General features: G+C 45.6%; 1 protein-coding gene and 3 non-coding genes across 5 annotated transcripts; all 4 read left to right on the plus strand.

The window, feature by feature from the left end:
* Window positions 1-308: 308 nt before the first annotated feature.
* RPS17 (ribosomal protein S17) lies at window positions 309-14798 on the plus strand. 2 transcript variants are annotated; one of them, XM_063926339.1, is made up of 5 exons: window positions 309-486; window positions 1906-2057; window positions 3145-3250; window positions 13682-13747; window positions 14676-14798. In XM_063926339.1, the coding sequence occupies exons 1-5, from the start codon at window positions 484-486 to the stop codon at window positions 14754-14756; spliced, it is 408 nt and encodes a 135-aa protein (XP_063782409.1). In that variant the 5' UTR covers window positions 309-483; the 3' UTR covers window positions 14757-14798. The 2 variants fall into 2 exon arrangements, with proteins under 2 accessions (XP_063782409.1, XP_063782408.1); XM_063926338.1 differs by lacking the exon at window positions 309-486 and adding an exon at window positions 722-754.
* Window positions 2934-3063, plus strand: LOC134938828 (small nucleolar RNA SNORA71). Its single transcript, XR_010181282.1, has one exon. It is a non-coding gene; the product is annotated as a small nucleolar RNA SNORA71 (small nucleolar RNA).
* LOC134938829 (small nucleolar RNA SNORA71) lies at window positions 6219-6348 on the plus strand. Its single transcript, XR_010181283.1, has one exon. It is a non-coding gene; the product is annotated as a small nucleolar RNA SNORA71 (small nucleolar RNA).
* LOC134938827 (small nucleolar RNA SNORA71) lies at window positions 13871-13997 on the plus strand. The gene has a single exon (XR_010181281.1). It is a non-coding gene; the product is annotated as a small nucleolar RNA SNORA71 (small nucleolar RNA).
* Window positions 14799-15456: the final 658 nt, after the last annotated feature.

The raw sequence follows: 15456 nt of genomic DNA on the forward strand, positions 1-15456 counted from the left end.
TCTTCATGTGCTTATCATTTTTCTTACTTTAATAATCTTCAACGGCACCAAAACAAAGCAGTCATCTGCCACCTGATACTTATTCCAGTGTCATCTTCTGATGTAGCTATGTTTATTTACCCTGTACTTGTCCTATATTGTCAACTGTAAAGTTGCTGTTTTCCTGGTTTGATTATGTGAATATGTACTCTGTAATTGGGTTCTGCGGAAGCCTTGTGGCGCCATATAAATAAAGGATAATAATAAATACTAAATAAAGACCCAACCAGCGTTGTGTTTCTGCTTATTACACAGAGCCAGTGAGGTGAAAACTGCATAAAACAAAATAACGCTACTAAAGTTGCCAGAGACGGGTCACAGCGGCTGCATCTTCCCTCCAGGCCGCTAGGGGTCCCAGTAGCAGCGCACTCATGGCTGTCTCTTCCGCCTCTTTATAGCCTCGCTCCCGGCATCCTTTGCCCTCTTCTACCGTCTCGGTCCAACATGGTGGGTTTCCTATCTGAGTGTGTCGCCTGCGCAATCCCTCTTCATCCTTCCACCGAACCCCCAGCGACAGCTGCATCGGGGCCGCTGATGCCGCCTGACACCCCGGCCGTGCTGGGGCCTCGCATATTAATGGCTGCTGTCGGTCCTAGCCGGTGAAATCGATCAGTAACCGAGTCCGGGAGGATGTCATGGAGGCCGGCCTTCTCTGGGGCCCTCTGGCTCCTCGCCGGGGCTTCTGTGCAATGTCGGCATGGTAGTTAACTGTACGGTACGGCACGGTAGTGCTGGTGTCATTTGTGCCGCGGGTGGGACTGGGGAGCCGCCGCCACTGAGGGGTGTCCGAAGGACAGGCCGGGGATTGGGGCCTGTAGCTCCCTGTATGGTGGTGGTGCTGCAGCGCTTACACCGTAGGGCTGTGCTCCCTGATAGGCAGGCAGGGTGGTGCTGTGGCAGGCTGGTGTGTGTGTAGTGTATAGCTGTAGCCCTTATTCCAGCGTCATTATAAGTTTGGATATTGAGATGCCAGTGTTTTATGGTCATGCAAATATTTCAGCCACATACTAATGCAGAGTTGAAGTAGAACGAAATCTATAAATATAAAGTTAGTCTTGATTGGTTATTACTTTATTTCTCCCTGCATTGATAAATGCCCCCTGTGTATGCTGCTATACTGTCACATGCACATCATGGCTACTGCCGTGCACTCTGTATATAAAGTTTGCTATTTTTGCCTTCATAAAGTGTAGGTGACCATTGTGTATTCCCATTACTGTTTCTGCAGGTTGGATGGAGCTCTTGTAAGCATTGATTTTCTACATACATATGTGAGCTTTGGTTTTCCTGTTACTGTATAGCAGAGGTTCTCAAACTCTGTCCTCGGGGGCCCACACAGTGCATGTTTTGCAGGTCTCCTCACAGAATTGCAAGTGAAATAATTAGCTCCACCTGTGGACCTTTTAAAATGTCAATGAGTAATTAATACACCTGTGCACCTGCTGGGTTACCTGTAAAACATGCACTGTGTGGGCTCCCGAGGACCGAGTTTGAGAACCTCTGCTGTATAGTATTCGTGTGTATTCTTGGAGTTTGTGATTCTGAAAGCAGCTCAGGAATTGGTACTGCAGGTAGACTTTAGTGTGGAAGCTGTTACAGTGCATTCTAAGTACCAAATACTGGCTGTCTGGTACCTTGTACAGGTATACTAATAGTGGTTTACTATGATCTGCTGTCGCTGCCTGGAATAAAACCTGATTTGGGATGTGTTGGCTCTGCAAATATGCATTCTGTTTCTTGTAATATTGCTTTGTAGAGATTTCTTTGGGTTACAACTGGAGAATAGTATATACATTGCATAGTCATATACACAGCTGTGGTGGTTTATATTGTGTCATTGGTCATTAATGTATGTTTCCAACACAGGGACGCGTCAGGACAAAAACCGTGAAAAAGGCCGCCCGGGTCATCATTGAAAAATACTACACCCGGTTGGGCAATGACTTCCACACAAACAAGCGTGTGTGCGAAGAGATCGCCATCATCCCTAGCAAAAAGCTGCGCAACAAGATCGCTGGGTAAGACGTGGCTCAGGAGCATGCTCATCTCTTAAGGAGCAACAAGGGGTGTCCTTTCTAGAAGATGCTTGCTACTACACTGTGTAACCATAAGTAGCAGTCTGTGCAGGCATGACATAATATCCCTTTACTATGGGCCACCTACAGTATAATTTACAGTACACAGGTTCTGTGGCTGGCTAAATTCAAGACTGCATTTAACCTGGATTTAATCCCCCACAGAACCTGTTTAAATCAGAAGTGAATTAAAGGCATATTATGGAAAGCCTAAATGTGCATACACACTAGTAGATTTTGAGCTCAAAGTAGCTCACTTTTGGCGTTTTGACCTGAAAACCTCCTAGTGTGTATGGCCGGGTGGTGAGCGCTGATGTGCGCTCCTGCATCATCACTGTCAGCCTGTTTTACCGGCCGAGTGAACCACTTTCCACAGTCTCCTACTGTGGAAAGTGATTCACCCCCGTGAACATTGCTGGGCCGGGTGAAAATCGCTCAGTGTGTATGCACTGAGCGATTTTCCTGCCAGCGATGTTCACACCATCGCTCTGTATACACACTGGGTAAAAACGTCCAGTGTGTATAAACCTTAAGAATGTGCTGGTGTATAGAAATGCCAGTTAAGTGTAACACACAGCATCCTACCCACTGGCGTTAACTTCATGTGTTTTACTAGTAGCTTAAAAGATCCCTATTTGCCGATTATGTTCCTTTATCAAATGTATTGGTAATGGTTGCAGTGTCCCCTGACCCCAATAACAAAGCAATGTCACGTGTTTCAAAAATGTCAGCAGTCTTTGTTTTAAAAGCTAGTATTGTAATACATGGGCTCTTTAGTTTATGACTAGTATTCGGTGTTAATTGATAACTCAAGGTACAACCTGCATCGAAAGTGATTGTGGCTCTGCTTGTGACCCGGTCATTGATACTGCAGGAAGAGTATAACTGAATGCATTTCCCGTGTTTGCTGAGTAATATGGTACCTGCCAAACCCTGTAACGTTCATACAAGTCTTGCACTGTATTATGTAGATTAGACTGAAGTCTTAAATTGCGTATGGATGTCCAGTGTCTAACTCTCACCTCTGTAGGTATGTCACACATCTGATGAAGCGCATCCAGAGGGGCCCTGTCAGAGGCATCTCTATCAAACTGCAGGAGGAGGAGCGAGAGAGGAGGGATAATTATGTTCCTGAGGTCAGTGTTTCTAGCACAGATGCTAGTTTTAAGTAATTCATTTTGTTTCTTGGTTTTATTATCCATCGTATCAGTAAGTGAATTAAGGAATGTGCTGCCTACGTTATTGCTAAATCTTTGGCTTTGACAAAGCTTGTCTGTGTGTCCCCCACATGTTTAAATGTATGGGGTGAATTCAGTTGTTTTAGCTGGCAGCCTGCAGATGGCATCCAATGGAGCTATGCAATTATAGCTCCGTTTGGGTGCGATCGATCGCTGGCATTTCAGCTTGCGCCCCCTTGAGGTTGGTGAGTTAATATAATGGAAGTGGTTACAGGGAATCTTCCAGTGTGTAGACGTTTTGGAGCTGGTGAAATATATTTAATTGTAAGTAAATTAAACTTTAAGGTCCTTGTATAATTTTTTTTTCTTCTATAGAGCCACATGTAGTACTCCTTCTTCTTCTTTTTTTTTTTTTTTTTTTGCGGTGATTCAATTGTCTTGCGTACCTTATCTCCAGTCTAAGTGACAGGAGATTGCATGGCGCAGTTCAGTGTTTTTTTTTTTTTTTTTGTTTGCAACCAGTCAGACCGGGTTTAGATGCGTAAAACGGCTAAACCCAACCAAAGCACTGGGCGATATGTAAAAAGTGCCATTAGGCCACCCCAGTGTGTCCCTTTTTAGCACATTTTAGCTCGCCACCTCTGGGGGGGCTACAAGCTGAAATGTTTCCCTGCGTCTCATCGAGCCGAACTGAGCAACAATTGAATTGCTCCATTGTGCCCCAACTAGTGTCGGCTTGTCCTTGCTTTATCACCAGGACTTTTCCCATATGTTAATCTACCTCCTGACTCGTACCCTCTATAGCCCAATGTTTGGTGTTTTTTTTTTGTTTGGTATCCCTTGCAGTCATCAAATGTTGATCAATATTTATGAAACCAGTTCAGAGAGAGAACTGTGGAAATTCATGTAGCGTTTGTCTTAATCTTTTTGTGCTTCTGTAAATAATTGTCAGGTGGGACTAAAAACTGCACTATAATAGTGGTGTAACCTGCTTTTTTGCACAAGAATAATTGTTCTGAAAAGTGCGAGAAATTGAGGGCTTTTAAGATGGTGTCAAAGGTGTGTTGAGTTCTAGATGTGTTTGCTAAAGGTACTGGTTACCAGATGGAGTTAATACAGACTGAATATTGCTTAGTGGACAGTACAGCTGCTCACTGAAGTATAGGAGTCACTATACCCCCAGGTCACTTCATCAGCACTTGGAGCTACTTGCTTCTGTTACTGCTGCAGCTACTGTCTGCTATCATTTTGTCTATATCCTCAAGATTGTATTGGAAGACAGGATGTTTAGGTAGAGTTGTCTGCTCAACACAGGACAACCAAGGATTGGTAGATCTTAGGAACAGAGCAGAATGTTTGGTAGTGGTTTGTTGCCCACAATTGGTGCATTGAAAAGCAGGTGCACATTCTTACTTGAAGAGGTTATACTTTATTGGAACCACTTTTTAGACATTTGTTACATAATACCATGTCAAGTGGTAAACCAGATTCCAGTCCCCATTCCTTACGGATTCTAATCATGAGGTTCTGTTGGACTGATTAACCTATTTTAACATTACACCAGAGGTTCCCAAACACTGTCCTCAAGGCACCTTACTGTTCAGATTTTAAAGATATCCATGGCTCAGCACAGATGGTTAAATCAATTTGACTAAGGTACTAATTAAGTCACCTGTGGCCAATCATGGATATACTTAAAACCTAGACAGTTTGGGTGCCTTGAGGACTATTTGGGAACCGCTGCATTACACCCATTGCCAGGGTACTGGTGTAGTCACTACTGCATCCTCAATGTTATGTGTTTGGGTTGAGATACATTCTTTAACTAACCGGTCTACAGGGCTTCGGTCCCCATGGTTTGGGTCTCTGTGGGAGATGAATTTTCTTCGGGTAGGTCCAGCACCTGATTCTGGCGTCACAAATAAGCACTTATGCCATTATAAATAAAGCATTCCCACAGGAATTATTGGCAGGGGGACTCATCTCAGGAGTGTTGTGCGGTTTTTGTTTTCCTGGAGGTGTTTATACTCGTTTGACTAAATTTCTGTTGCTAATGAGTAATTCGTTTCATAGGATGTAATACTGATAACATAGAACAGAGGTTTAGAAATCTGTAAACACTTACCAATCTACTGCTCGATATCTTGGTTCCGACAACACAACTGTGTGGGCATCTGTATCTGTATCAGCAGTCCCTGCAGCCAGTGTACGGGTTGACAGGTCGCTTGTACACACAGACTAATATTCAATTGGTGTCTGATCCTCTCGGACAGAGAGGATCCGACACTGCACTAGTCAATTTACGACAGGTTTAGCTGGATCAGCATTGTTGAAAACGGGCCAAAAACCTGTCCAATGCCTGCAAGTCCAACAAAACATTTGGATCTGCGGCTAATCAGTCGATCCACGTGTTTTCCGACAAGTCTGAAAAACGGCAACGGACTTGAATAGGTTGAATACAGATGCGACCTAAAGTCGGAAAATGCAGTTTTTCCGACTTGTCGAATCATTTGAAAAGACCCCACAGACGGACATGCTGAGATCTGCATTTGCTGTGCTGCAGGGCTGATAGAATATGTCTGAACGACGTTAAGACGTATGGGGCGGATTTCGGTTGTTGCGCCTGATCTCCTGTGTAAAGTGACTGTCTAAAGCCTGCAGCTTATTGCGCCAAAACGGCGTACAATTGAATAGCTTCTTTGGGCACCATCTACTTGCTGCCAGCGCCAAAAACAATTGAATTCCACCCACTGGTTGTACATACCTGGCGATGACATACGGGTATATTGTTTGTCTAGTGTGTACCTAGCATAAGATGTCAGTGTTTATGTATGGTGTACGTAATTTGCACACATCTATGTATAAATATTTTCTATATAATATCTCTTGAATTGAAAACTGGTTTGTGATTGGAATTTGTGATCCAACCTGCATCGAAAGTGATTGTGGCTCTGCTTGTGACGCGATCATTGATACTGCAGGAAGAGCATAACTGAACGCATTTCCCGTGTTTGCTGAGTAATTTGGTACCTGACAAACCCTGTAACGTTCATACATGTCTTGCATTTTGGACTGTATCATGTAGGTTAAACGGCGTACTGTAACTTTACATTTCTCTGACGTCCTAAGTGGATGCTGGGACTCCGTAAGGACCATGGGGAATAGCGGCTCCGCAGGAGACTGGGCACAACTAAAGAAAGCTTTAGGACTACCTGGTGTGCACTGGCTCCTCCCACTATGACCCTCCTCCAGACCTCAGTTAGAATCTTGTGCCCGGCTGAGCTGGATGCACACTAGGGGCTCTCCTGAGCTCCTAGAAAGAAAGTATATTTAGGTTTTTTATTTTACAGTGAGATCTGCTGGCAACAGACTCACTGCAGCGAGGGACTAAGGGGAGAAGAAGCGAACCTACCTGACTGGAGATAGTTTGGGCTTCTTAGGCTACTGGACACCATTAGCTCCAGAGGGATCGAACATAGGACCCGACCTCGATCGTTCGGTCCCGGAGCCGCGCCGCCGTCCCCCTTACAGAGCCAGAAGCAAGAAGTGGTCCGGAAAATCGGCGGCAGAAGACCTCGGTCTTCAACAAGGTAGCGCACAGCACTGCAGCTGTGCGCCATTGCTCCTCATGCACACCTCACACTCCGGTCACTGATGGGTGCAGGGCGCTGGGGGGGGGGGGGGGGGGGGCCCTGAGCAGCAATATAAACACCTTGGCTGGCAAATCATCACAATATATAGTCCCAGGGCTATATATGTGATAAATTACCCCTGCCAGAATTCCTGAAAAAAGCGGGAGAAAAGTCAGCCGAAAAAGTGGCGGGGCTAACTCCCTCAGCACACTGGCGCCATTTTTTCTTCACAGTGCAGCTGGAAGACAGCTCCCCAGGCTCTCCCCTGTAGTTTTCAGGCTCAAAGGGTTAAAAAGAGAGGTGGGGCACTAAATTTAGGCGCAATATGTGTATACAAGCAGCTATTGGGGGAAAAATCACTCAGTTATAGTGTTAATCCCTGCATTATATAGCGCTCTGGTGTGTGCTGGCATACTCTCTCTCTCTGTCTCCCCAAAGGACTTTGTGGGGTCCTGTCCTCAGTCAGAGCATTCCCTGTGTGTGTGCGGTGTCGGTACGGCTGTGTCGACATGTTGGATGAGGAAGGTTACGTGGAGGCGGAGCAGAGGCCGATAAATGGGATGTCTCCCCCTGTGGGGCCGACATCAGAGGGGATGGATAGGTGGAAGGTATTAACCGACAATGTCAACTCCTTACATAAAAGGCTGGATGACGTAACAGCTGTGGGACAGCCGGCTTCTCAGCCCGCACCTGCCCAGGCGTCTCAAAGGCCATCAGGGGCTCAAAAAACGCCCGTTACCTCAGATGGCAGACACAGATGTCGACACGGAGTTTGACTCCAGTGTCGACGAGATTGAGACATATACACAATCCACTAGGAACATCCGTTGCATGATATCGGCAATGAAAAATGTGTTACACATTTCTGACATGAACCCAAGTACCACATAAAAGGGGTTTTATGTTTGGGGAGAAAAAGCAGCCAGTGTTTTGTTCCCCCATCAGATGAGTGAATGAAGTGTGTAAAGAAGCGTGGGTTCCCCCGATAAGAAACTGGTAATTTCTAAAAAGTTACTGATTGCGTACCCTTTCCCGCCAGAGGATAGGTCACGTTGGGAGATATCCCCTAGGGTGGATAAGGCGCTCACACGTTTGTCAAAAAAGGTGGCACTGCCGTCTTAGGATACGGCCACTTTGAAGGAGCCTGCTGATAAAAAGCAGGAGGCTATCCTGAAGTCTGTATATACACACTCGGGTACTATATTGAGACGGGCAATTGCCTCAGCATGAATAGTGCTGCTGCAGCGTGGTCTGATACCCTGTCAATATTAATACCCTAGACCAGGCATTCCCAACCACGGTCCTCAAGGCACACCAACAGTGCAGGTTTTAGTGATATCCAGGCTGCTGCACAGATGGTTAAATCAAAATAACTGAGCTACTAATTAAGTCACCTGTGCTGAAGCCTGGATATCACTAAAACCTGCACTGTTGGTGTGCCTTGAGGACCGTGGTTGGGAAAGCCTGCCCTAGACAGAGAGTATTTTGCTAACATAGAGCATATTAAAGACGTTGTCTTATATATGAGGGATATTTGCCGGCTGGCATCCAGAATTAAGGCAATGTCCATTCTGCCAGGAGGGTATTAGAGACCCGGCAGTGGACAGGTGATGCTGACTTTGAAAGGCACATGGAGATTCTGCCTTATAAGGGTGAGGAATTGTTTGGGGATGGTCTCTGGGACCTCGTATCCACAGCAACAGCTGGGAAGAAAATTTTTTTACCTCAGGTTTCCTCACAGCCTAAGAGAGCATCGTATTTTCAGGTACAGTCCTTTCGGCTTCAGAAAAGCAAGCGGGTCAAAGGCGCTTCCTTTCTGCACAGAGACAAAGGAAGAAGGAAAAAGCTGCACCAGACAGCCAGTTCCCAGGATCAAAAATCTTCCCCCGCTTCCTCTGAGTCCACCGCATGACGCTGGGGCTCCACAGGTGGAGACAGGTGCGGCTGGGGCGCGTCTCGGGAACTCCAGGGACCAGTGGGCTTGCCCACAGGTGGATCCCTAGGTTCTGCAAGTCGTATCACAGGGATACAAGCTGGAGTTCGAGGCGACTCCCCCTCGCCGTTACCTCACATCAGCCTTGCCTGCTGCCCTCGGAGAAAGGGCGGTAGTACTGGCGGCAATTCACAAGCTGTACTTCCAGCAGGTGAAATCAAGGTACCCCTCCTTCAACAAGGCCGGGGTTACTATTCCAAAATGTTTGTGGTACCGAAACCAGACTGTTCGGTGAGACCCATTCTAAAATTGAACTCCTTGAACACTTATACGAAGGTTCAAGTTCAAAATGGAATCGCTCAGGGCGATTATTGCAAGCCTGGAGAATGTCATGGTATCACTGGACATCAAGGATGCTTACCTGCATGTCCCTATTTACCCTCCTCACCAGGAGTACCTCAAAATTGTGGTACAGGTTTGTCATTACCAATTCCAGACGTTGCCGTTGGTCTGTCCCCGGCACCGAGGGTATTTACCAAGGTAATGGCCGAAATAATTATCCCGTACTTGGACGATCTCCTTATAAAGGCGAGGTCCAGGGAGCAGTTGTTCGTCGGAGTAGCACTATCTCGGGAAGTGCTACAACAGCACGGCTGGATTCTGAATATTCCAAAGTCGCAGCTGGTTCCTACGACGCGTCTACTGTTCCTGGGTATGGTTCTGGACACAGAACAAGAAAGTGTTTCTCCCGGAGGAGAAGTCCAAGGAGTTGTCGTCTCTAGACAGAGACCTCCTAATACAAATACAGGTGTCGGTGCATCAATGCACGCGAGCCCTGGGAAAGATGGTAGCTTCTTACGAAGAAATTCCATTCGGCAGGTTCCATGCAAGGATCTTCCAGTGGGATCTGTTGGACAAGTGGTCCGGGTCGCATCTTCAGATGCATCGGCGGATAACCCCGTCTCCAAGGGCCAGGGTGTCGCTGTTGTGGTGGCTGCAGAGTGCTCATCTTCTAGAGGGCCGCAGATTCGGCATACAGGACTGGGTCCTGGTGACCACGGATGCCAGCCTTCGAGGCTGGGGGGCAGTCACACAGGGAAGAAACTTCCAAGGACTATGGACAAGTCAGGAGACTTCCCTACACATAAATATTCTGGAACTAAGGGCCATTTACAATGCCCTAAGTCAGGCTAGCCCCTGCTTAAACACCGGCCGGTGCTGATCCAGTCAGACAACATCACGGCGGTCGCTCATGTAAACTGACAGGGCGGCACAAGAAGCAGGATGGCGATGGCAGAAGCCACAAGGATTCTCCGATGGGCGGAAAATCATGTGTTAGCACTGTCAGCAGTGTTCATTCCCGGAGTGGACAACGGAGAAGCAGACTTTCTCAGCAGACACGACCTCCACCCGGGAGAGTGGGGACTTCATCCAGAAGTCTTCCAAATGATTGTACACCGTTGGGAAAGGCCACAGGTGGACATGATGGCGTCCCGCCTCAACAAAAAGCTAAAAAGATATTGCGCCAGGTCAAGGGACCCTCAGGCGATAGCTGTGGACGCTCTGGTAACACTGTGGGTGTACCAGTCGGTGTATGTGTTCCCTTCTCTGCCTCTCATACCCAGGGAAATGAGAATAATAAGAAGGAGAGGAGTAAGAACTATACTCATTGTTCCGGATTGGCCAAGAAGAGCTTGGTACCCAGAACTCCAAGAAATGATCTCAGAGGACCCATGGCCTCTGCCGCTCAGACAGGACCTGCTGCAGCAGGGGGTCTGTCTGTTCCAAGACGTACCGTGGCTGCGTTTGACGGCATGGCGGTTGAACGCCGGATCCTGAAGGAAAATGGCATTCCGGAGGAAGTTATCCCTACGCTAATTAAAGCTAGGAAAGAAGTGAGCGCAAACCATTATCACCGCATATGGCGGAAATATGTTGCGTGCTGTGAGGCCAGGAAGGCCCCAACGGAGGAATTTCAGCTAGGTCGATTTCTGCACTTCCTACAGTCAGGGGTGACTATGGGCCTAAAATTGGGTTCCATTAAGGTCCAGATTTCGGCTCTATCGATTTTCTTCCAAAATAGAACTGGCTTCACTGCCTGAAGTTCAGACTTTTGTTAAGGGAGTGCTGCATAGTCAGCCCCCGTTTGTGCCTCCAGTGGCACCGTGGGATCTCAACGTGGTGTTGGATTTCCTGAAGTCGCATTGGGTTGAGCCACTTAAATCCGTGGAGCTAAAATACCTCATGTGGAAAGTGGTCATGCTGTTGGCCTTGGTGTCGGCCAGGCGTGTATCAGAATTGGCGGTTTTATCATGCAAAAGCCCTTATCTGATTTTTTTTTTTTATATGGATAGGGCGGAATTGAGGACTCGTTCCCAATTCTTTCCTAAGGTGGTATCATTGTTTCATGTGAACCAACCTATTGGGGTGCCTGCGGCTACTTGGGACTTGGAGGATTCCAAGTTACTGGACGTAGTAGGGGCCCTGAAAAATGTTTCCAGGCAGCTGGAGTCAGGAAAACTGACTCGCTATTTATCCTATATGCACCCAACAAGCTGGGTGCTCCTGCTTCTAAGCAGACTATTGCTCGCTGGATCTGTAGCACGATTCAACTTGCACTTTCTGCGGCTGGACTGCCGCACCCTAAATCTGTAAAAGCCCATTCCACGAGGAAAGGGGCTCTTCTTGGGCGGCTGCCCGAGGGGTCTCGGCTTTTACAATTTTGCCGAGCTGTTACTTGGTCGGGTTCAAACACTTTTGCAAGAGTCTACAAGTTTGATACCCTGGCTGAGGAGGACCTAGAGTTTGCTCATTCGGTGCTGCAGAGTCATCCGCACTCTCCCGCCCGTTTGGGAGCTTTGGTATAATCCCCATGGTCCTTACGGAGTCCCAGCATCCACTTAGGAGTGGACGTCAGAGAAAATAAGATTTTACTCACCGGTAAATCTATTTCTCGTAGTCCGTAGTGGATGCTGGGCGCCCATCCCAAGTGCGGATTGTCTGCAATACTTGTATATAGTTTATTGCCTAACTAAAGGGTTATTGTTGAGCCATCTGTTGAGAGGCTCAGTTATATTTCATACTGTTAACTGGGTATAGTATCACTAGTTATACGGTGTGGCTGGTATGAGTCTTACCCGGGATTCAAAATCCTTCCTTATTGTGTCAGCTCTTCCGGGCACAGTATCCTAACTGAGGTCTGGAGGAGGGTCATAGTGGGAGGAGCCAGTGCACACCAGGTAGTCCTAAAGCTTTCTTTAGTTGTGCCCAGTCTCCTGCGGAGCCGCTATTCCCCATGGTCCTTACGGAGTCCCAGCATCCACTACGGACTACGAGAAATAGATTTACCGGTGAGTAAAATCTTATTTTTGGGTTTGGTTTATAAAATAAGTTCCATGAGCAGTACCCTCTCTACTTTCTGTCTCTTGTCTTTGTAAAATGATGGTTAGAGATAAACATATTCTCACATGCATTTTTGCAATTTAAATAGGAATTTTTAGACTTTTGAATAGTGACAATTGTTTGGGTGCACATCGTGCATGTCATGCCCAAATAGACAGGGTTTAGCCCCGTAAAACTACTAAATCCATCTTGCTTTGGGCCCCAAAGTGCTGAGTTTGCACACAATTTTTTTTTTCTCTTATACTTCAGAGGTTGCTGTTGGAGGCTCGAACAGCAGAACAATTGAATTGCTGCCATTGAGCGCCATCTAGTGGTGGCTGTGAGAAACAATTGTTTTGTTTTTTCCCGTAAGGCAGTGGTTTCCAAACTTTTTTGAATCACTGCGCCCTAGAATATCACAATTTTTTTCACGGCACCCCTAGGCCAAAAATGTCTTATTGAGAAATTTAGAAAGAAATATTACATTAAGTAGATAGCATTTATATGTCATCCTTACGGCCAGTTGTGTGGTGAGGGACAAGATTTGCTTCTGTTTGGCCACATATATTATGACTGACAGCCACCAGCACTGGTTTTGCCTATTATATTGACCATGAATAATTTGAATTGGTCCTGGACCACCAACCCAGGGCACCCCTGCAAGTGTCCCGAGGCACCCCAGGGAGCCACGGCACACAGTTTGGGAACCTCTGCCGTAAGGTCTAAATTTTGCTATAAAGTAACAAGTTCGTTTTGGGCGCTTTTGTTTTTTCTTTACTATAGTTTTTCTCATAATCTAAATAAACTTTGGGCCCAATGCAGTTGTTGCTTGGTGCCCCCTGCTGTGCGTCTATTGGAGCTATTCAATTGTTTTTCCAATACACGCCCATTAACTGGCAGGCACACTTTTTCTCACGGCCTCCGGAGGTGCGAGGAAAAAATGTTAAAATCCGTAGTTTGGGTGCCCAAACTGGGACTTTAGATGCCCAATCAAGCACTTTAGATGGGTTTAGCTGCTTTGTGCAGTTAAAACTGGAGGTATCTGATGCATTGACTACTAATGGGCATGGACTACTAACAATTGAATAGCTCTGATAGATGCCAAGCAGGGGGCGCTGGCAGCAATTGAACTGCCCTTTATATCCGGCTACAGAATGGTACCTGTGTCTGCCCAAGCTAAATGCTTTCCGTGAATTCCCACATGAGGCAGTGCATTACAATCTATTGTCCTTTTATTTTGGGATTTTCTTATGACAAAGGTGGCTGTATAAATCTCTGGCAACTGTAATTTGCATTAAAACTTTAATTTATCTTTCTAGGGTCTGTAGTTTAGCCATTAATATGTTGATGCGTTAATGTGCTTTGTCTATGTTGCTGTACAGTCTTTGGGAACCTGCTTGCAAGGTAAAAATTTCATCTGATGTAATTGGTCTGTCTTTGTAGGTATCTGCCCTGGATCAAGAGATCATTGAGGTTGATCCTGACACCAAGGAAATGCTGAAGTTGCTGGTAGGTGTTGTGCAAATATTTCACCCAGGATGCATTAACATTTTGTCTTAATCTATATAAACAGATCTGATTTGACTGGTTTGTAAGTCATGATACGTTGCTATGTAGAGATTGGTCTATGACACCTGCATCGAAAGTGATTGTGGTTTGATCAGTGGCCCAGTCATTGATACTGCAGGGAGAGCATAATGTGAGACATTCCCGTGTTTGGATGTCACTTGTACATCTCAAACCCTGTATCTTTCAAACAGCTAAGATTATAAAACTGTTCAGTTAACTACATAGTGGCTATATCTTAACGACCTCTATTTTACTGTTGTAGATAGGTAATTTAAAATTGCCACATTACTCTGCTAGAGGTTGCCCCGATTCAGACAGCCTCATCTCACAGTGTAAAGTACATGCTTTCTTACTGCTGAGAGCTTGTCTGCAGTGTGCATAGTCCTCTCCTACAAATAGTGTTGTAGAGTGGTCCCTGTTGCTGCCCGCATATGGTACTGCATTCTAGGAATCAGGCCCTATATATGTATAAACAAATGTCATCTGTATGCAGATCAGTAACTCGCTGTTTTTCAGTTCTCTTGAAAAAAGTAAAATCACAAGCTTTCTATGACCTGGCCTGTTTCATAAAAAGTTTAATGTGTAGCAGTAGTCAGTAAGTCCCTATAGAAGTGCTGTGCGCAGCTCTGTAGAGTGTTTACTGTGAACATAGCCAATACTCTGTAAAAGCTGGCTTTGATTTAGCTTGGACAAGTGTATTAAGGATGTTTCTAAAGGGGTGTGTGTATGATAGGGGGGTGACACATTTTCTTTAGAGTTTAGCTGCTGCATTTTGTTAGCAGATTTCCATCTGTTCTCAGAATTCAGTACATCTCTAATGGAAATTCTGTGTAGTCAAGCTCCTAACGTCATATCTATCTGATTTCAGGACTTTGGCGGCCTGTCCAACCTGCAAGTGACCCAGCCTACTGTGGGGATGAACTTCAAAACACCACGGGGTGCTGTTTAAATGTTTGTATTATACAGTTTCCAATAAACCTGGAAAAACCAATTGCATGAAGTGTAATTTATTGAGCCTATTATATTGTGTGAAAACATCTTTTTGCTGAATTATAGGCCACTATTGACATGCAGCAAGAGCTGTATGAGATTACATGACTTTAATGTGTCCCAAATAGGCATATAAATACATATTCCTAGCTGTTGCTATACAGCAGATGCAGCTACTGCACTTGTTGCCTTCTCCTTCTGGCTTAGTAGTACTTTCAGGACCTCTCATCTATCCTCCATGTAGCGTGACCTCTCTAAAGGTAGAATTCTTTCTCCAGAGACTAGAAGAAGCCATGGTAAAGTAAATCTGTTACTTTCTCTGGGGAAAAGGGTAGTTGAATAGTTTTGATTGTACATTATACTTAATAAAGTTAGATATAACTTAAAGTCCATTTAGAGCAGGGAAAGCTTTGATCATGGCATACTCTTTGGAGGATCTTTTGCATAAAATATTATGTCTCGCTTTTCCAGCATATTCTGTGTCAGTGCTATCTGTTCAAGTTACGCCGTTGCTTCTGTCATTTTTACTTCTCATTACTGTATTTTGCAATCATGTATAATATGTTTTCTGTCTAAAATAAAATCTTGGTTTAGGAAATAAGTAGCGCAAAATGTCCTCAAAGCACTTCCTCACATCGGGCTTAATGTACTAAGCCTTG

This window comes from Pseudophryne corroboree, chromosome 6 (assembly GCF_028390025.1).
Source record: "Pseudophryne corroboree isolate aPseCor3 chromosome 6, aPseCor3.hap2, whole genome shotgun sequence".
Taxonomy (NCBI): Eukaryota; Metazoa; Chordata; class Amphibia; order Anura; family Myobatrachidae; genus Pseudophryne; species Pseudophryne corroboree.

What these genes read in the sequence shown, in the direction of transcription:
- RPS17 (XM_063926338.1), top strand. An exon ending in CTGCGCAACAAGATCGCTGG is followed by an intron (nt 2,058 to 3,144) that starts GTAAGACGTGGC and finishes TCACCTCTGTAG; the next exon opens with GTATGTCACACATCTGATGA. An exon ending in AGGAAATGCTGAAGTTGCTG is followed by an intron (nt 13,748 to 14,675) that starts GTAGGTGTTGTG and finishes ATCTGATTTCAG; the next exon opens with GACTTTGGCGGCCTGTCCAA.